Source organism: Watersipora subatra, chromosome 3 (assembly GCF_963576615.1).
Source record: "Watersipora subatra chromosome 3, tzWatSuba1.1, whole genome shotgun sequence".
Taxonomy (NCBI): domain Eukaryota; kingdom Metazoa; phylum Bryozoa; class Gymnolaemata; order Cheilostomatida; family Watersiporidae; genus Watersipora; species Watersipora subatra.
Genome location: NC_088710.1, coordinates 9,674,598 through 9,697,231, shown reverse-complemented (window position 1 = coordinate 9,697,231; position 22,634 = coordinate 9,674,598). Strand labels below are relative to the sequence as shown.

Genomic DNA, 22,634 nt, shown 5'->3' with positions numbered 1-22,634 from the left:
GAACCCCTAAATTTCTGGATAATATCGATATCATCACTGCGAATGCTCACATGTAGAAAGAAAAGTATGATCTTTGGACCAACATGTACAATATGTTTTGTCATACTGTGGAAGTTTGTGGTAATTGTTGCACAGTGTTTTAAAGTTCATAGTAAACTCTTCGTTTTTTTGCTCAGATAGATAGTGGAAATTTGAATGGTTTGGCTGAAAATAAATTCAAGAAAACACGATTCTAAATTTTGCTAATAAAATCAAGGACGTTTCAACGTGCCCCATTAGGTGTTTTAACATACCCCTACTAGAGCACGTTGACCCACCAATTATGCAATTAGTACATTGGTCATATTTTTTCAAAGTATACAACCAGCAGAATGTGCATTTGGCATACATATGTAAAACATATTTCTGCATCCTTTGTGATTATCTACATTATATTCCAATATTTTAGGAAAATGTTTTTCCCTAAAATGCACTTTTGTTGAAATGCGTCCCACCCTCCCCTAGTTTATATATTAGAAACAGACAACAACCTGCCTGCATGTCTGAAGCAGTCAGTCCAACGAATTGAAACAGATTGAGGACAAAATAGGTACGATTATATTTAGCAACTTACCCGCAAGGTTCATGTAACTATATAGGTTGACCAAGATAAAAATGAATGCTGTGTGTGAAAATCTCAAGGCTACATCTAATGACAATATGTCATTTTTCACCAGTTTATTCAAAAGTTAAATAAACGCAAAATATGCATATTAATACATGTGTAAAGATTTGGGAGAAAATGATTGATATTGGTAGTGAAAAATATCATGCATATACATAGACAAATGTACAGGCTTTATAGAACAAAATTTACAAGGAACATATTTACAAATAACTAAAATTTAATTTGGGAAAATAGTGAATAGGTGATTCCGTACTTGCTATTTAAAATATAATGTAAACGACGTATAGACTATATCAAGTCATGTACAAGTTAACAGAAAAACGTTATAAACTATATAAGAACAACTTATCAATCAACAAGGGCATATGACCAGTAGGAAGTCATAGAACTATAAAAATATGACATAATTAGAAAGCATCATGTAACCAATATCTATGTAGGCGATCAATAGAACAAAAAAAGTGTTCCGTTTACTAACTTGTAAATATGGCGTTATCTTCATAAAAAAATACAAAATGAATGTGCATATAGACTTCGGTATGCATAGAAAGTTTGAATAGTTCCTACTTTGGAGATCTAGGAGGTGAGATGCAATGAGCAGTGGCTACAGAGTTCAGCCCGCTATCACAGAGGGCCACATAAAGAATACCGAATGTGCATTTCTGTGGAAACCGTTCCTTCCATTTGAGCAGTACCTGATAAGCGCATTCTCTCATATCCTTGTGAGCATGCTCCACTTGGTTAAGGTCTTCCTCCGGCACGCTCAGGTTCCTACCGAGTGACTTCCAGTGCTGGTTGATGAACTGCGAGATTTTCCAAAGATCATTTGTACCCAACGGCTGCAACAACAGTAGGTAGTGAATTACAAAAATTAAAAACACATTTCTCCATCGTAATATGCTGTTGTTAGGTGGTTTTTCATAGTACGGGAGCATATTAATTTGTATTTAGTATTTTATATAGAAAATACTACTTTGAAATGCAAGAAGATTGACATACAAGCTCAGTCCTAGAATGCATTCAGCTCATGTGTTAAAGTATGACTGTATATGGTGATTTATAAGTGATTATTATACCTGTTTAGCTGTTCTGTGAAGCTGGTCTTCATGATATGAAGAGTAACTTGAGGCAGCACTTTCAGATATGTCTGACCGCTGCCTCTTTTTTGAATATCCCTCAAACATGTTCATTCCGGGGTAGGTTCGTTTCTTTCTTGAAGGAGTGCTTGAATGGCTAGGACCTATACGTACATATAAACAAAGTTTACCAATACAACTGCATAGACAGAATTCTATCGCATGCCGAAGACAAAACCAGATTCGTAGCTTAGCAGATCGACATTGGTAAATGTGTTGTCTGATCATGATTTTAAAACACAAATATGTTGCAGTTAACACTGATGTAAAATAAAATTATCACTGACAACGTCTTCCAGCAACTTGCATAGTTTTAGTGGTCATCTGATGAAATATAAATGTGAGCTATGCAAGAACAATAATGCCTGATGAAATCTACAAGTTTGTGCTTTCGCACTTCTAACCAATAATTGGTCATCAAAATGACAAATATCATAGACAGAAGTTAACACTTTCATTTATGAAAACTAAGAAATGTGATTTCAATGTACTTTGCTTGTTTTAACCAAGGCATCTGATGACATAACACTGATTATATAACGTCCAATGAATGTATTGTGCAATATAAAAGAGGTTTTTGTCTCATGAACTTAGTTGCAAAGCGACTAGTTTTTCTACAAAGATATTTCTTATTTACATAACGCAGCAGTAATCTATATAATATATTAGTTATTATTACTAAAATGGTAAAGAAGAAATACTTGGCATAAAAATACTCGAATCACCCAAAGCATGATAAGAATGTATTCCTACTTTAATTTTCATTACTATGCGTAAATATATACAAAATTTATGTTTATTTAAATTTATTATTTAAATGTATTAATGTTTATATAAATATAAACATTAATACATTTGTGTAATGTTTATATAAATATATAAATGGTAATGTTTATATAAATATAAACATATCTTTATAGAACTCCAATAAGTCACTAGCAATAATTCCAGTTGAAAACAATTCTTAATGTGGCTGTTAAAATAAACAAATATGCACAATGCATGTACATATCACTTATTAATGCTAAAATTATATTATGTACAGCAACATTATATTTTGGGCCACTTTTCCCATTAATGTCTGCCAGCAAAATGCTAACATGGATGCAGTCATTTGACCTTCATGAGAAATCATGCTAGTATTTAGTTATAGAGACTTCTAGCAGTTAACTATCTGTAGCTGCTGTTCCAGCGCCGCTGCTGCCACCTGTCTACCCATATCATAGGTCATTAACTATTTTTCAATACTCATTACCAGTATATGGGCTGGGACTACCGCCTTCATCACACAAATACAAAAAATAAAAAGTTACCTGGAGATGTATCACTCTCATCCTCGCTGGTGGTCCTGAGGCCACTGCTACTCGGCGACTTGTTGAGACCAATGCTAGTAGGTGTGCTGTCTCCTATTCTAAACTCCCTGCCCACAGCGTATAATGCTTGTACAAACTCATCTGGAGAACCTGCACAAGCCAATGACACGCTGCATGTCTCGAGTAACCAATCCCATCCTTGTAACCTAGCTTAATTTCAATCAATTATTTTCACTATGTCGCTGAAATCGCTGCTAAAAACTTAACTTAGGTTGATAGACAAATAATTCAAAGGCTTCCCTTTCAACTATGTTTGTCAGACTTAACGATAATTGAATGATTTGGTATGACAAGTTGATTGATAGAACTACTTCCACTTGACCAAAGTTGGGAAACCTATTATCCTTTCAAAACACCCTAGTAACTTTTCACTTGACATCTAATACAGTTCAAAGACACTTAATAACTACTAATGCCTAAGACATCAAAGTAGCCTGGGCTCAAACAAAGTCATCTGGCGAGTGTGTGACAGTTGCATTGAACTATTAAATAATCATATCAGATTACTTGTTGAGCAGCGAGGTAAAAGTTGGATATGTGAGAATTCGCACCAATTGCTAACGGATGACTGGCTACTTCGGTTTTCACCTTTCCTATTTTCAGCACATCGCAGGGTAAAAATGTTCGTTAAAAAACTAGAAAAACTAATAAAAAACAAACAAGTTAAATAATTAAATCTGTTTCATTCTCTGGCCCGGTGAGATTCCTTCGCGAGCATCAGTATGCAAGCAGCAGTCGCAGTTTGCTAGTTTTCTGTTACGGTTTTGAAGTTTATCATGACTTTCAAATGCCCACAACTCTCAAAATCTTCTAATGAACTTAAGAAAAAGAGAATCATGAAGATCATGAAAGAGTAACTTTATTTGATACGATAAGGCAGGCAATAGCTTCGCGTTTGTGGACTAGAATGGACTGAACATGCTGTCAGTCTTATTGCTTAATCTGTTCATGAATTATATGTACATACAACATACATTGTGACAAATGAGATTTGTCTCCCCTCTCATGTTTCCAAACATGACTTCTCACAACGAACCCAGTTAATCACAAGCATGAATATTCCACCCAGATCAAGTTCAAGCCACATACATACTGCATAGGAAGATTATTTGGTTTAGAATACTAAAACTGGAGTTGAAATATAAACCAAAAATCAGTCAAGAATAACTCAATTTATTTATTATATAAGAAATTCACGCAATAAATACAATAAGTTTAGAAAGCAGTCTAAACATGCTAGTATTGAAATTTTGGCTCATATACTTTAAAAAATTAGCTTTCATTTCTCGGACTTTCACTTCCCACAGGGGTCGTCTGTTCGGATTAACCTCGCAAAGTGAGGGATTATCATATGTTTGCTACCACGAGGTGGATATAACGTACCTTTAGAACAACAACGAGGTGGATATAACGTACCTTTAAAACAATAGCGCTTGCGCAGCCATTAAAAAAGGATGCTCACCTCCTCTAGCCTGGAAAGCCCCCATAATTAAAGCGAAAGGATCTGTAGTGGAGCTCAGTCTATTCTTAATCTCATGCTTAGTGAATCCGAGATGCTTAGCAAAAGTTTTCCAGTTTTCATCAGAAGTAATTCCCAGCATGCCTACAATAACACGGAGAGTAGTAACATAACGCCAAAGATGAAAATTGCTTTGGCGAAAAAAAATTTGTTTGAAATATTACAATTAATGGCTAAGAAGTCATAGATTGAGTGGTTAGACCTTTTATAAAACTAAATTAAAATATTTTTAGATAGGAAATAAGACCTCAAACAAGTTGTACCTGGAAAGCTGGTCAAAAAATGGCAGTTTATGAAAAGTTGTAGAAGTGCCCTTTAATGTCATTTTAACATTGATCTCTCCATTTAGCTTCCATGCTAACAACGCATTTTAGCAACTTGACACAAGAGTGAATAACTCCCAAACAGCTCACAATTTTGCCCCAATATGCCAGGTGTAACGAGAATGCTAAACCTATGAGAAGCGGCAAGATAGCACTTGAACGAGTCAGCAGAGACTGCCAAGCATCATCCAGGACAAAAGGTGAAGAGATTTCGCTGGTAAGTTGGATACATGAAGTAGATTTATTTTTTGACCAAAGTTTCATAAAAGATCAACTCTAAATGTTTTAAAATGATGAGATGACCCATCAAAGCAGTCAGTACTTCTGTAGAGACTTTATTTAAGAACATTGCACCAGCTTCACACTCGAACTGATAGCTGGAGGTAAGAGTGCTGCAATGGTATATAAAACTACAAATCATAAACTTTATGATTGAGTGCAAAAGAGATTCGTGTGCCCATGAAGACAGTTGACACAAATCAAATGTAAAAAGAAGGAGATACGCAATGATAAAATAACCACATACAGTACGTGTATATTTATAAATAGCTTTATCTTCAAGTGCCATGCTCAAAATGAGATATCAAAATTAAAGCCAAGACAAAAATTACATTGAAATTATACAGCTAAGATATAATCAATTGATGAGCTTAGGGCTAACAGTGCCAGGCCACAATCTTGAAAGATAGAGCTAAAGATAGAAATGCCATTTTAGATTAAACTAAGCTGATTTTTACATACTAATTTTTAGGTAGAGTTCATACGTATAACCAATTTTAATGTGAGGGAGGCACTTGAAGCAGTGAGCTCTTCAATAAAGATTCATTTAATTGAAAATAACTTAATATAATTGCATTTAGTTTCAGCAGTGAAAAGACACTGAAGATGATCGATAGCAAACGAAAGCGACACAAAATGATGAGTGATGAGATGAAAAGACCTACTAGCTAGTTCCCTTGTTGCCATTAGCGACCAGCCATCCGTGTTCTCAAACTGAAACTCTCCTTCGTTACCACATTTAGTAAGATTAAACTCAAATATGTTCTCATTGAATCCTGAAGCCTTCCGCTCTATGATACATTTACCAAAAACTCCCTTTTTCACCGGTTCACCCTGTAAACAATGACCATTACAGTTTAAAGACAATAATAAAGCATTAGTACCAGATCTAGTGCTAGTATTTGGAGTTATGTGCTCTTCACAAAGTTACCAGACGGCCAATGATAACAGTTTGAAGTTTCTAACCTTATCATAGTATCATATTAAGACAAGTGGAATGTATATTTGACCACTCTTTTCATGTATGCTAAGCCACCATACATAGTCTGTCTTATTATGTACTTTATGTGATGTCACACCAGAACTATAAGACTAAACAAACCCAAGTGCAGCACATCGTGAAATGCCTGCTGATAAATGTAATGACATCAATATTTGTGCAACCCTGCGTCATGTGACACTTTCATGTAGCATTCGTGAAATTGGCTACTCAATATTTTTCAGGCACAATTTTTTTTCTCTATTTAATAGTCAGCTATGGATTCAAATTTTACTAAAACTTTCCTTTGCAACACCAACAATTACGCAATAAACAAGTAAAATCAGTAAAACAGTTGAATTTGTTCCCTCCTGAAAAAATATATTGTGAGTTATTATGTGCTATGCTGTACCAGTGAGCTATATACTCAGCCTAGGAGATGTACGAAAGCAGAATGTTCACAAACAATGTACGGTGCACCCCCGAGTTACGATTACCCCGTTATGCAGCTTTTTGCCTTACGAAATTTTTTCGTCCAGTCATTTGACATTTTTTCGCCATGCGACATCACCAAAAATTTTTCTCAAAATTAAAATTTGGCAGTCGGTGTGTTGAATACATCAGAATAACAAAGATACCGATAAGCTATTTGCCTAAATCTCCCCACAACACCTAAAATAGTCATGATTCTCTCCCTCTCAGTTTAATGTTATTCGTTAAAGTGAAGACGAAACTGGAAACAGATAAGCTTAGATGATGACCATATTAAGGTTTAGTTAAAGGTTGACTTGCAACAAAATTCACATTACAGTTATTTGATATGAAAATATTTACCATGTCTTACTCTGTTGTATTGTAGGTGCCAAATATGTGGAAATGTGATTACAAGCTCTTAAAAACTCAAAAACGAACAGTTAATCGCAGCCACACGAGACCGCCGTAGTTTGGATTCTCTTTCCCAAACGACTCACATGTGACGCATTTGTGAGAGATGGTTTCTGTTTACATTTTCATGCAACCTTATTCGTCGAAATATTTTCACAAATATACTTCACACATTCAATAAAACCATGTCTATTGTTCTTACGCGTTTGTTTATCGTCATTGTAATGCTGTCACTTTTAGCACTGATATCTTATAACTTACCGCAAAAATTCATTTAACTTTTTAACCTTACCTCGAAGGAGTACATATCATTGTCTGATAATCATGACGAGCCTGTTGGTCACCTGTGATAATCGAAAAGTGCTGTAAAAATTATTTGTGAAGTATTGGGTCACATAATCAGATTACGACTTGCCGATTAGACCAGGCCGAATAAAACTGTAAAGTAGTGAGCATCTATATTTGATACGAGATCTTCGGTAAAACCTGAAGCGTTTGTCATAAACTAGTACTACGATAAGTTTTATATTGAGCTTTGTATTGGCCTTTCAATTCACGTGAGAACATACGTGACAAGACGATAACCAAATTTCATGGCTACGTCATCAAAATAAAGAGATTCCAATCTACGGCGGCTTTTCGTTTAGCTTTTAAGAGCTTGTAATCACATTTCCACATATTTAGCACTTACAACACAACAGAGTAAGACATGGTGAATCTTTTGATACCAAATGACTGTAATGTGAATTTTGTTGCAAGTCAACCTTTAAGTTAAATTCAAAGTTTGTTATACATCTGTCTCAAAGGTAAGAACTCTCTACGGTACGTACTGCTCATATTACATTGTAATATTATATCTTGTTGCACATCATAACGACTAAATACACTAAAGTTACTGTAGGTAAATATAGTCACTAAGGTTAACATACTATTTTGTTACTAATTTTTAATAATGTACAGTACAGTACGAAAATAAAATTTTGATTTTTTTACCAGGAGACGTTTGCATTAGATAATTACTGTGGGTTTCTATACCCTTCTATATGACATTTTCGCCTTACGATGCCAACACTGGAACAAATTAATGTTGTACAGCAGGGATGCACTGTGCATAATATGTTTGTGTGTTGTATATCGTATGTCGGGCAATCATCACAAAAACGACTCGGAGTTGTGTTTTATTTTACAATCACCATGACAAAGAGAGGGTGATTCCAAACACTAACAAACCTTATAAACACAAGCGAACTGCTTTTCAAACTCGAGTCCATGAAATTCAAGCTCCTCTTTTTGTAGCTGAGCATTTTCACCGTGCAGAGTGTCAGCTTCAAAGTCATTTGAAAGCAGCTTTATCACAATAACACCTGAAATGACAGTACACCACTCTATCATGGTAATAAGTGTAATAACAGTAAACCACTATATTATGGTAATACCTGAAATAACAGTACACCAATCTATTATGGTAATGCTTGCAATAACAGTACACCACTATATTATGGTAATACCTGTAATAACAGTACACCACTATATTATGGTAATGCCTGCAATAACAGTACACAACTCTATCATGGTAATGCCTGCAATAAAAGTAAACCACTCTATCATGGTAATGTCTGCAATAACAGTACACCACTATATTATGGTAATGCCTGCAATAACAGTACACAACTCTATCATGGTAATGCCTGCAATAACAGTTCACAACTCTATCATGGACATGCCTGCAATAACAGTACACAACTCTATCATAGAAATGCCTGCAATAATAGTACACCACTCTATCATGGGAACGCCTGCAATAACAATATACCACTTTATCATGGTATTGCCTGCAATAACAATATACCACTCTTTCATAATAATGCATGAAATAACGGTACACCACTCTATTACGGTAATACCTGCAATAACATTGCATCACTCTATGATGGTAATGGTAAAAAATTTCAGTAATAACAGCGCATTATGCTTGAATGAAAACAGTATAATATCGTTTGAGCTGGTAACCAGTTATCCAAGGACGACTAAATCATCAGCTACAATTATAGAGTGTAAGTGTACTAACAAATTTAATCAAAAAATCAGCTTTTATGTGACAATTAAAAGAGCAACTAGAGACACACACTTTAAATTTGGCCTAGTGCAAATACCTTTGTTGATTTATTAAAGAAGCCACTGATAAACTAAAACAGAGGAGCAGGTCATTTTCATGGCAGCTTTATTACCTCTTGAACAAAAGTGCTGCAATTGCCTCAGTACACACATGATCCCACGACCAAACAGAGCGAAGCGATTGGTTGGGAGATTTATGATAAATGCACATGCGCACACAACTCCCAAAAATTATTCATCAACAATGAGACGAACCCTTGAATCAAAATTTCATCACCAAATTTAACCATCGTTTTGTAAAGTCATTAAAGTATAATAACGATACAAAACACATACAAACCTAATTAAATATGTTACCAAGTCTTTGTAAACCGTCGTCATTATCTTAAAACTTACCTATCTGATCGGATTTTACACAAATAGACAGATTTATTTGGACGAAAATTGTTATTAAAACTTGTCAAGCCTCACTTTTATAAAAGTTAAGACCGAAAATTGAAACGCCGAGCAACAAAGAATAGAATGATTAAATCATGCGCATTTCACGAAAAAATAACGTGCATTTTTCACCAGTCTATAGCATTGTCGAATTGTCGAAGGTTTCGGTGATTAACGTAGGAGTACTGAAATCGTTTCATTTTTGCCGATTTCTAATTAACTGACATTTCAGACACATTTGAGTACTTTGGTATTCTAACTGATGTCCAACGCAATGTAAGTAAAGGAAATGGTGATGATATTTTTTTCTAACGATTTTTATGAGATTACGATACTTAATTATAAGTTTGGATATTCTTCTTGATACTTCTTGATATTGTTAGCTATGATGTTTTGAAATGTAAACAAAATTGCGCATTGGTTTTCTATTATTACTGTATTTCTATTACTAAGTTTGGATATTTTTTTTGATACTTCTTGATATTGTTAGCTATGACGTTTTTAAATGTAAATGAAATTGTTCATTGGTTTTCTATTATTACTGTATTACTATATTAATAATATTGGTTATTCTAATAATATCAGTGCATTCTACTTCTAATATTGGCCAATAATGCATTTTCCTATTGCAGAGGAGAGATATAAAAATATAATCTTTTCTTTCATTATTGCTGTTTATTGTATATAATAACACCCACACCCAGTACATTACAGCTACCATTGCAGTTATCCTATTGCACTGTAGTGTCATTTGACTGCTAATATTGCATTTCTCAACCATCAGTACCCTTTCTTTTTTCCAATATCACTTTGGTCGTGGGCTGTATGACAGTGGAATTTCTAGTATAGCACTAATAGCAGTGGGTTTATTAATCTGGCCAACAAAAGCTATTGTAGCTTCTTCCTAAAGATCGTATCAAAAAGATTTCAGTGGCCTTATATATACTAATATTTTTGGTATGAGTATATGTGAGGTTGCTAAACTATATGATTTTCGATTTGATATCCCATATGTTCATTTTAGCAGTCATTGCCAATTTATCGCACATACTTTTTAATAAACCAGTTTTAATTAATTCATCAGTGACATACTCTCGCGCCATCAAAATTTTAAGCCTAAATGTTGTGGAACGGAAAAGTGATGCTGAAACCTTTCTCAACTTTTTGATAATATTCAAGACAATCGCTTTCTATACATCGAGTAATTTTTTAGCATGCACACTCTTGTCATGCCATTATGTTGCTTTGGTATCACATTGCATAAGTGCCTAGAGTGTGGTAAATCTGCAATCTCGTAATCACTAAAAACTACAAGAAACTAAGAAAAAAACAGGTACAGTCAAACACTCGTTAAAATGGCCTATAAGAGGGGCAATGAGTGGTCTGGCTTAGACGATTTTCCAGTTTAACAGATGTACCTATATATAGGTCGGTAGATACAGGAATAATAACATTAATAAAGCCTATACACACACTGCACTATGTACTGTACACGATACTATACTTTGTAAACCTTAAAATATTTAGCCTGTGAAAAAAAAAGTTTGCTAAAAAAAGGAGATGTGTATCATATCAAACATTTCTGCATCATCAGGCTCCTTCTAACACTGAGAAAACCAAAGAGGGAAAATCTATAGAGCTGACAACGTCTGAAGGATTATGAGATATCATTACAGGAGAATAAAGCCAGTCAATACTGCAGCAAGCGCTGTTAGGGTACACGAGAGTTTACAACAAGCTTGTTGCTTAGCAACCATTCAAATTGTACGCTAGCTACAACGCTGGTCGCTATGAGTAGACACTCTAGTAGCTAGTAGGTCATGCATGCCAATGAGCGGATGTGAACAATCATAGCATATCAACCAAACCACAAAATATGACTTTACCTCATATCAATGACACTATATTTAAAAGGCAACTCTAGCGTGACAAACATACCTGGCCTTACAAATTTTGGTTTCAGACTGCCACCAACACGGTGTTTGTAGTTGCCCACTTCTGGTAGCTTTTTATCACTTCGATAGAAGATTATCTAAACAATAATAAGGCAAATCATATTTCTGTGCATGACAAAAAATGTCCTGGGCAAAGAAAGGTAAATGGGAAGTTGCTGCCATATCCACACAGTGGACATCCGACATAGTTTTCAATATTCCTAAAAGCATAAACTTTGCAACGTAGATTCACTCTGTTATAAGTCTGTAAGCTTACTGCACATATGCTAGAGAACCCAATTTATGGTACCGACTAGCGGTGGTTTCATTTGGTTAAAGGTAATTACAATATTCAGTAGTTCCATAGAGTTAACTCAGGGATGTGGATTGCAGAGAATAACTGGGTCTGCTAACTCTTACTTGAAAACCACAGCATATTGATGTCTATTACAGACATGATGAACAAGATTGTAACAAACTTATATTCCCTGCCAGGAATACCAAACAAACAAATGAAAGTACACCGTATATGTTTGAGCTAGAAGCTATTTGAGTTGAACTTTTAAATATACCTTTTTTCAAATACGTGGGTTGAGGTACACTTTGATACAAATCGACTAGTTTTGTTTTTGTAACCTATCTTTGACTATTTATGATAGTCTTCAATAACATAGCAACCGTGTACAGCCTCTCAGTTCAGAAAAAATAATGTAAATTCCAGTGGTGGGGAATAGACAGCGTTTGCAGCATGCAACAACGATCTACTAGCTGTGGCTATACTATGTTTATAGAGGACAATAGAGGTGAGGTCACTACTGCCGCTTCTGACAGTGCTGGTAACACTTAACAATCCACATTATAGCAACTGCATAATCATAGCAATCTGGACAGTAGACTTTCTACAAGCCCAAGGGTTGATGACAGCCTTCAAATCTAATAAACAGACTAGTGGTGGACCGGTGTAACTATGTGTTATGCCGGGTGATAAACAATGAGTCCCGTGATGACTCAACGGTGGAATCAACGGTGCTCAGTAGTAAACTAATTACATGCTTCGCTGACACCAATCTGAATATTTGACCGCTGTCATGGCATTACACTCTATTAGCCCACACTACGCAGTGAAGCATATTTTTAACATAACACTGAATACTATCAGCAGTGTTAACTAGTCATGGAGGCAAGGTAGTTTGGAGATGAGACTCAACGAGTCAAATTTATTAAAAACCCGTCATGTAGACTGGCATTTGATTTACATCTCCAATCAGCCGCTTGCTTTGTGCGGTTTGTTTGCTTTTCGATAAGGCCAATGGGACTTCTTATGAATGTGACAATGTATTATTGTTTGGCAAACTTAGTTCCATTTATAAATTAGCTGTTAACAGTTAACTATTAGCTGTTAACAGTTAACTATTAGCTGTTAACAGTTAACTATTAGCTGTTAACAGTTAACTATTAGCTGTTAACAGTTAACTATTAGCTGTTAACAGTTAACTATTAGCTGTTAACAGTTAACTATTAGCTGTTAACAGTTAACTATTAGCTGTTAACAGTTAACTGTTAGCTGCAAACAGTTAACTATTAGCTGTTAACAGGGCTGAATACGAGGGAATAGGATCAAACACTGACATTAGTAAATGAAAAAGGCAAAATTATTAAAAACATTCGTATTCAACTTTTGTCCACCTAACTGTGACAAATAGCTGTAAACAAGAGAAAATGAACTGCTTGTTATCACTGGTCTAGTTGGTGCTACACGCAAACAATTTTTTCCTCTGTGATTTAAATATTAGGCCTACATGACTTATAATTCTAAAATAGCTCACAAAGTTTCCTGATGTACACAGGCATTGTGTACAAGTGATTTGTGGTTAAAAAGAGAGCAAATCATGTTAACCCCAGTAGTTTCATAGAGTCAACTCAAGGGATGAGGATTGCAGAGAATAACTGACGTGTGTCTGCTAACTCTTAGTTGAAAACCACAGCATATTGATGTCTATTATAGCCGTGATGAACAAGATCGTAACAAACTTATATCCCTGCCAGGAATACCAAACAAACAAATGAACATACACAGTACATGTTTGAGCTAAAAGCTATTTGAGTTGAACTTCTAAATATACCATTTTTAAATACACAGGTTGAGGTATAGTTTGATACAAATTTATTAGTTTTATTTCTGCACAATCTTCACAACTATTTGACATTTCTGATGATAACATGGTAAAGGTATGACCACACGTAATGATTTTTTCGTTGGTTCCAACCAAAATCACGAAATGAACGAAAAATACAGAATTATTCGGCCGAAATTCACAGAATTATCTGAGCTGTGCATGCACACCGAAATCATTGACGAAACGCTTTTAATTGGCTAAACAAATTATTACGAGCATGATTCTAGCAGCTTTCACAATTTATATAGTCCAAGACACATATCGCGACACGCAAGAAAAACACTAACAAAAACTAAACACGCGATTTGCCATAGTAAATACGATGCAACTGACTTGATTGCGCTGAAGATGGCAACTTTTTTACAACGAAACTGTTGCTGCTAAAATGAAATTATTATTATTAAAAAAGAAACGATTTGTAGCCATGCTTTGCAAAGGATAAAGAACCAACAATAGCGCAATTTAGGCAGTTGCATCGTATGTACCATGTTAAATTGCGTTGGTATTTTTATTGTATGTCGTAATAGGTGTCTTGAACTATACCAATCGCAAAAAGCCGCTAAAATCGCAATCGATAATAATTTATCCAACCAATTAAAAGTGTTTCGTCGACGATTTTGGTGTGCATGCACAGCTGAGATAATTCTGTGAATATCGACCGAATAATTCTGTATTTTTCATTCATTTTGTGATTTCGGTCAGAACCAACAAAAAAATTGTTGCGTGTGGCCGCACCTTGACAGTGTGCAGCCTATCAGGCTGGAGAGAAATTATGTAAAGCCTAGTGGGGGCATAGACAGTGTTAGTGAGGCAACAGAGAGCGTTAGTATCATTAATGATTCTTTCTTACCTCCAGACCAAAGCTCCGAGTATCGGCAGTCTCATCCATCATGGCCGTACACATCATGGCGAATCTTATATAAGGATAAAAGTACGACACTCCGACCTTTGCATTGTGCATGGTCGATGCCAGTATGCCCCAGACGGACTTATACCATGAAAAATGTCTTACAGGAAATACGAGAACATAACTCCCATCGGCTTCCTGCTGCACGGTATATTCTACGTTGCATGGCTCCCATGCCAAGTCTTCAAGTTCTCCGGTTGAGGAATGATATATAGTCAGCGAATTTTTAGGATCTACGCCAAACTTTTCAATAATTTGTTCGCAGTCGGGTAGAGGTAGTTGTACAAGAACGTCCTTGTTAAAAGTTACGCCATGCGGACCCAACATGATAATCGGAGTGGCCAGGGCATTTTCATCCCGAATCTCGTCGATGGATGATTCTGGGACTGTCGGATCATCAGAATAAAAGACCTTGACACGAGCTTCAAAGTCATCATCCAATGAGTGATCAGGAAAGTGGACTTTAACTCCTTTGACAGCACTGATTTCCAAAGTAGTGGGGCAGTCAACATGCACTTGTTTAGTGAGTTCGGGGTAGGGGCATGAAACTATGGCTGTGTACAGACTGAAGTGCCAGGCCCGTATCATAACCTGCAACCATCAATAATGAAATCTAGACATATCGGGCAAGTCTGGACATGTTGAGCGAAGGCCTCCGCGCAAGGCATCTATATCCAGAGTACATGTATAACCATTCTTATTGGCTGTCCGGCCCATCACTCAGATGTTAGACACAATTGCCGCAGTGAATGACCGATTGGCTTGTTGACTACCTATCCAATTGAGAATACATTACATCTGCAATGGTCAGTCCACCATTAGAAACCTGCCTACATATTCTACCGGCAATTATGTTTTTTGATTATTCCCAATATGCACTAAACATTGAAACCTGCATATAATACATTGCTACACAAAGATTAAATTGTTTAAAAATTAATACCAATGGACATTATCTCTGCGCATAACAAAACCGGTAAACAAAGACTAAGCCACAATATATGTAAAATCTGTTGGGTGGCTTACTCTAACCCTCCTTGAATTCTACCAGAGCCTATAGTTACCCAGGCTACAGGAATAGCAAATTCATTGTACACCTGTCCAACACTGCTGGTCAATGTGACTTGCTTGCAGTGAAACAAACTAAAATACAAAACTAGACAATAGTTCTCAACACAAACTTCTTTCACTATAATAATAGTGATACCCCGTCCAAAGGTAAAGTATTTAAAGAGATCAATGATAAGACTACAGAGATTCTAAAGAGTGAACCGTAAAATCGGATAATTTGAGCCATAACCTATATCTATAAATTTAATCTTGCCATGGCGTGTCAGTCTGTTTGTCTGCGTAAAAAAATAAACACTATGCATCTTCATATTTTTTGGCCAATTTCATCCAAACTAACACATATATACATCGTACCTTCTGTCTGGTCACTATAAATATTTGGTTCCCAAACTTCTGGTTCTTAATAACCCAGTATATATTTTTACGAATCGTCAGACCTAGGAGTAATAAAGTCTTTGTCTAGATTTGAGGTATTTTGTTACACTTGGTCTCGACGCTGTTAGTCTAATGTTGTTAGTCAATTTTATTACTTTTTTACAAGTGAAAAAAATTTGGTGATGACTAAAAATCTCATAACCATTTGAGTGTGACTTTAAAAAAATTGCAGTAAAAACCTAGATTTCAAATCGCTTAGCAATTACCTCAAATCTGAGTGTTTTATATTACGCCTAAACTCGAGGTCTTCCTGTGTAGGATGCACTGTGATAACCAGCCTATTAAACATCCACCTGCAGGCACCTGATGTAAATGAAAGAAATCCTTGACACCCCCATGCTTACCGCTAGTTAGTTGTAAAACTAAAGTTTCCTTTATTATATGATATAATATAGCGGCATCCCAAATTAAACCAGCAAACATACACAGAATCAGGAGTTAATACAAAATCTCTGTTTGAAATTCTTTAATCAGCAGTTTTTCAAATTCTAAATCTAAGTAAAAAAAACAGATAAAAACAAACATTGATAGAGATACCAAAAACTTAGCATTTATCATTAGACAGCCTCGCTACCACATGCGAATTGAAATGAATACTTTAATTGTAAGCTATAGCCTCAGAATGAGATCAATAAAACACCGCCGCCTAGAAACGCCTGAGCCACAAGCCCTTTACAGTTTGTGGTTCATGGAGTAGCAAGACAACCATACTCCTACCCAACACTCCCTCTATGTAGATAATATAAAGTATGAATTGAAAACTGAATGTAAACCTGCTACCTTATTCTCTTTGGCTATATAGTGGTAGTGGGAGGAGGGCAAACGCTGCCAGTCTGGAATGTCTCCTTCTCCGGTGTTGCTGCAGAGGCAGACGATCATGTCTGGATTGTCTACGTGAGCTCCGAGAGGCAAGTAGATCAGAGCTGGTTCATCATCATAAAACTCAGCTCCGTGTGGGCCGAGAGAAACAACCTGTAATAGCACTAATTTCAACATGATATGTTACTACGGAGCGGTGGAGTATAAAGGGTGAGGCTATTGAAAATACAAATGATAGAATTTTATAAGGCATGACCAACCAGTGTTCACCAATTTTTACAATTTACTGCTAAATATTTAAAACCCGCTGTCGCTAAAAACAGATTAACTTTACAAATTCTTTATCAAACAATCACTATGTTTCTACTGTGCGGATTCGGAGTTGGAGTTGTGTGCACGTTGAGTTACTGTGGAATAAGTGTTTCGATGTGCATTTGTTTGTTGCTAACTAATGTGGGTGCTTTGTTAAAAGAGATATGAAACTCTACCCCCAAAAGTCATAGCAACACACTTCTGTCTCACTTAGCAGAGCGCTTTCGAAATAATAATGACTGAGGTGTGGAAATGTTTAAAATGGAATAGCTTGCGCGGCATTTTCTTGCACATCATTCACAAGTGTCGCTTTTGTTTTTCGCAAGCATGAATTATTTGATAACAATTTGTGACTAACAAAACTCGCTTGACTTGTGGGTTTTTACCATTTTCATATTCCGGATGACGCAAACCTGCGAACTAACCGCATCATGGAAACATAGGGATAGAGACTAATAACTCAAGCAGTAAATCTGCCTTCGTAAATATTCTTGCATGTTCCTACACTGTATATTTCTGAGAATACTTTACATGGCGAGTCAAGATACAATGTGACAAGTGGTTGCAGGTACCTGACTCGCGTGCATAGTTGTTCTCTCAGTAAATACAGGGGTGTAATACAAGTCCTCCACTACATTTAGTGTGAACTCATCCGGGGTGTAGGCATTCTTATTATTGCCTGGTATCAACGCTGTCACTCTTTTGTACTTCAGTATCCGAGAGCGATCAGGCAACGTTTTACCAAACCTGCAATCAATCATATTATTCAAATGAACAAGACAGTGTTTTATGAAAAGCTATAGGAAGATATTTGTGAAGTATCTCAAGACATGATCTCTTCGCTCTTTTGTATAGCATAAACTACAAATGAATTGCTGTTTTTGATGTTCATGTAATGAGATGTCTATGGTATTACCTTTCAAAGTAGCTATCGTCATCGTCGGAATCAGTGCTGGCATGTCTTAGGGTGCTGCCCTCTTCGTACTCGCTCCGAAAGCTATGAGAGCCGACAGAAAGATCGCTGTCGCTGTTGTAGTCACCATGGCAACTAGAAGAGTCAGTCCAGGTGTGACTAGACAGGCAACCCTTTGCATCAGCCTCGCCTCCCCCAGAGCCTGAACACGTGCAAGTACCGTAGTCACTCGTGCCCGAAGGTTTGTGCTGTCCTGTCCTCACCTCTTGATTGCCAGATGGTTCAGTAAGCTGTAGCACAAAGATGACGTTAGTTTTGTATTTGAAATAGTTCCCATAGTAGTTTGAAGAACCTGAAGGTAGGTAACAGATTAGTGTATTTGATAAAGTGACGCATATAATTGGCTGGCACATGCCAGGGTCTATTTAGGTTAGGCATAGATGGAAATAGTTGCACATATTTGAAGTACAGAGTTGCAACACCTACTGTAGGTGAGTGTAAGTACTGTACATACATGTTAAAGTTATAATAGATTAGCCAGGACTACTGCTAACAGCACTCTACACTCTGAAAAATTTGGTGTTATGAATAACTAGAATGCTGGAATAGGTTAATGGTATTTATCTTTTTCCAGGTTGATGTTTCTCTCTGGGGTTACTACAGGTCTGTTCCGTGATTCTGCACTCTTCATGCGACTGGTTGTACAAAATCCCGAAACAGAACTGTAGTGACTACAGAGAACATCAAGCTGAAAGATAAAAAACAGTTAACCTATTCCAGCACTCTAGTTATTTACATGTCAATGGTATGTGCTTATTGTAGTTTGTTAAAATACTGGCATTATTATGAAGATCATATCCTCAAAAGTTTTATTGAAACCTTTCACTACAATAGGCTACCCACCCTCAAAGATTTCATAAACCGGTCTATCGTACACATTTCACACTTCTTCCAGTAGCTGGCAGGACTGGATGGTGGGAAGTGCTTCCTTAGCATTGCCAACCCTGTATAGAAGAAATGGTTGGGATCCTGATAGTCCACAAGCTAGAACAGACTTAGTATTAGACATATGATGTCAAATGAACCTTGAATTAAAATATGAATACAATATTGACTTATCATCTGCTTTCATGAGAATAGCTCTATGGCCTTTCATTACCATACCATTCTCTCAGCCCTGCTAACCACAAACAATTTGGTAATTACTGCAAGAAAATACTACCGGTCAGTAAACTGGTTTGGTTAATTTTGAACCACAACTTGCAAGAGCCGATTACTAGCATGAAATTCATGAAAAATAAGTTATGGAATTTCAGTAGTAATTATGTATCCTGAGAGATTATAAATATTACTGACTCCTAAGGCAGGAACACTTGGCCTACACAATTGGTTTAATATTTTTATGATATTACTAGATTTTTATGATATTACTAAATTTTTTTGAACTTCCACATAATTCAGAATGTGAACCTCTTGCCACTGCGAGCGATACCCTGAGATGATAGGGTGCATGCAGCTTGTTATTTAAGAGGAACGAAAACCAACAGTGCCAAACCAGGTACCTAGCTTATGCACCAAAGATAAACTGCCTACTTTTCTCACCAGATAAAAGTAGACATCAAGCTCCTAAGGTTAGAGGAAAAATAGGGAGAGACATAATCAAGTGGTGATACCTTGTGCAAGAATATCTCTGGAGACATTCTTTATTGGATTCTTATGCACATGGAGTCTTTCGAGGTTGCAGCTGTGTATGATACTCTCCGGTAAAAGTTTAATCTCGTTGCAACTGAGATTAACTATCCGTAACTCGTGCAGTTGGCTCAAGCTCTCCGGTATCTTCCGAATTTTGTTGTGTGACAAATCGAGTACAGTCAATGATTTCAAGTTTACAATATCGGAACCAATCTCCTCCAATAAATTATTTCGTGCACAAAACGTTTGCAGATTTTTGAGACTATCTAGTCCACGGAGATGTGTGAGGCGATTAAAACTCACGTCAAGGGAGATGATTTTATACTGAAACGGATCATGGAGTATTTGAGGAGGTATTTGGTGGAGCAAAAGACCTTGTAGTTCTATAGCTGATTTCTTCCAGCGTCTTGCTTCATTTAGTCTTCTTTGTAAGAGGCCTTGATCTTTCATATCATCTGTTAGTAAGAGTGGTAATTAATTATTCACCAATTAACTAAGCAATTCTAACAAAATGCTTACATGTATAGGTGACAGCATTCGCAACTAACACTTAAATGTTTCTATGAGGGTGTATCACAGCCAAATCCAACTTTATTGGGAATGCTACTGGAAAAAAATTGTGAAGTGCATTATAGGTAGTTTGTCACCTGTTCATATTTGTGAGAAACAACTGAAAGACAACTTCAAATAATTTGTGAAAGACAATTGAAATTGTGCAAAAATTTTAGGCCACTATTATGGAAACAATTTTACAACATAGCTTCGACAGGTCTGAGAAGCATCAAATAGTTTACAATTGAGAGAATCATAGGTGAAAAATTTAACACCTAGGCCTACACATAAATATATGTCACTCAACGGCTAGCGTCATAAATTTAGTATGATGTATAACACTTTTGGAAATTTATTGACTAGGTTTCAGCAAGTTAGAGAACTAATGGGAAATGACATACAGCCACTTTCAAAATGTTTTAGCTGCTGCAAAGATACCAACCATTTTTTTTTACTAAAAACATCAATTCCTAGTCATTCAATTACCTAGTGGATAGTTTGGCATAGCAAGCGAGCGACAATTACTGTGAATGATTCAAATATGATTCTAGTGATTCATCCTACGAAAATTCCAACAGAGGGTTTCTTAAAACTTAATCATGCACTACATGGTAGCTTCGTTATTTTAGAACACTATAGCATAGGCGTGTTTGATAAAGTCTCATATACAACCTCTTTTACTCCTTGTTACATGCAGTTCATAATGGAAAACACCTCGGCTATACCAGTGCCAAATGTAAAACAAATCGTTGCCAACTCAAGAGTGCATTGAACTAACGACGGAATCTACGCGTATTACAGTTTTGCACATGTTTGAATCGCAGAGCACATCTTGAAAACAGCTGTTCACATGTGTAAAACTTTGTCCAGCAGTACAATAGCTACTGAACTAAGCAATGAACCACATGATTTCCCAAAATAGTGTTGTTAGTGTTAAGATTGCAATTCTCAGATTAAATTTCTTAGCCTCTATGCAGAATAAAACTTGCGTACTTACACGATCAAAAGTGAGCGTGGCTAGCTACTTTTCACAATCGGATTTTCCAAACAAAATGAACAAATCCATCGTGAAAGACCTTTGAGCGGCATCCGCTACTACTATTACTAGCCCAGTAAGCTACGTTGTTATTGTAACCGCGACAGCGAATCAGTTTCGTAGAAACCGCGTAGTGACCATCTTGAGCGGAGCACATTAGCAACGGACGCCATCTGCTTACAGGACAAAAGTTTGGCTCGCGTGCAGCGAGTCCTCTAGCTACCGTATCAATGAGTGTAAACAAATTACATGTACTCTTGTAATCACATCCGCAATGAGCCCTAATTCTAGTCATTTAACAAAACAGCAAAAGTTCATCACTAGTCCACCAGCTACATAATTACGCTCATATAAACGCGCAGTATTGTAAACCCCACGGTAACCTAACACACCACCAGTTTGCTTACATCTCAAAAGTCTGTGTCTAATAAAATGCAACAGTGAAAGACACTTGCCTAAAATATTGATAACTGTAACTTAGGTAAGCTCATCATAATAAAAATAAGCAAGTAAACAACTCGTCAGTCGGCCTACATAATTTTGCCGATTTATGCGCAATGTTATGAGTTCAAAAACAGTTGCCAAGTATGTAGTCAAACCCCTGCAAGTATACACCTTCAAATCTCAAATTTTGTTGTGATGCTGGTACAGGAGTTATCATTTCTTAGTGTCTCCCAAACTATCTCTTATGCTAACTTGCGTTTTGAAGCTATGCTGGTATGAACAATAACAAGTCAGCAAGTAGCTATGGAGGCTGGCTATGTAAACGACGTTCTAAGTAGTCAACTGATCGAATCTACTGGTTACATTTTACAGAAGCAACAAAATGTTTGAGATTGTATGAAATCAATCCAATAGGTTGATAGATTACTGGTGAATTAGGCAATGCATGTTCATGGTTCAAGAATTAGTGTTGGCCAGTGTTGCATTATGATATAGGATTATAATTTCATCTTTTGAGCAATTAGGAAGAGCCACGCATGGTTGAAGCTCATATCTAGTAGCTAGATATTGTATAAAGAAAAATAATACATCATAATCATGTATGAGTTTTCAAAATTTTATTTTTTCA

At 36.3% G+C, this 22,634-nt stretch overlaps 1 protein-coding gene across 2 annotated transcripts; it reads right to left on the bottom strand.

Annotated features, from left to right (window-relative positions):
• Positions 1–673: 673 nt before the first annotated feature.
• On the bottom strand, positions 674–21,655 carry LOC137390020 (uncharacterized). 2 transcript variants are annotated; one of them, XM_068076244.1, is made up of 14 exons: positions 21,524–21,655; positions 19,956–20,429; positions 19,186–19,286; positions 18,286–18,572; positions 17,942–18,116; positions 17,019–17,210; positions 14,676–15,323; positions 11,653–11,746; positions 8,392–8,525; positions 5,963–6,131; positions 4,639–4,779; positions 3,117–3,266; positions 1,744–1,907; positions 674–1,506 (listed from the first exon to the last, which is right to left on the bottom strand). In XM_068076244.1, exons 2-14 carry the CDS (start codon positions 20,422–20,424, stop codon positions 1,231–1,233), a joined length of 3,000 nt encoding a protein of 999 aa, XP_067932345.1. In that variant the 5' UTR covers positions 20,425–20,429; positions 21,524–21,655; the 3' UTR covers positions 674–1,230. The 2 variants fall into 2 exon arrangements, with proteins under 2 accessions (XP_067932345.1, XP_067932346.1); XM_068076245.1 differs by lacking the exon at positions 21,524–21,655 and having other exon boundaries at positions 19,885–19,989.
• Between the last annotated feature and the right edge of the window lie 979 nt (positions 21,656–22,634).

Excerpts from the sequence above, each read along its gene's own strand:
- LOC137390020 (XM_068076244.1), bottom strand. The coding sequence starts at position 20,424 with ATGAAAGATCAAGGCCTCTTACAAAGAAGACTAAATGAAGCAAGACGC. Across the intron at positions 19,287-19,955 it reads CAGAGATATTCTTGCACAAG|GGTTGGCAATGCTAAGGAAG; the intron begins GTATCACCACTT and ends TCTTCTATACAG. Across the intron at positions 11,747-14,675 it reads CTCGGAGCTTTGGTCTGGAG|ATAATCTTCTATCGAAGTGA; the intron begins GTAAGAAAGAAT and ends ATTATTGTTTAG.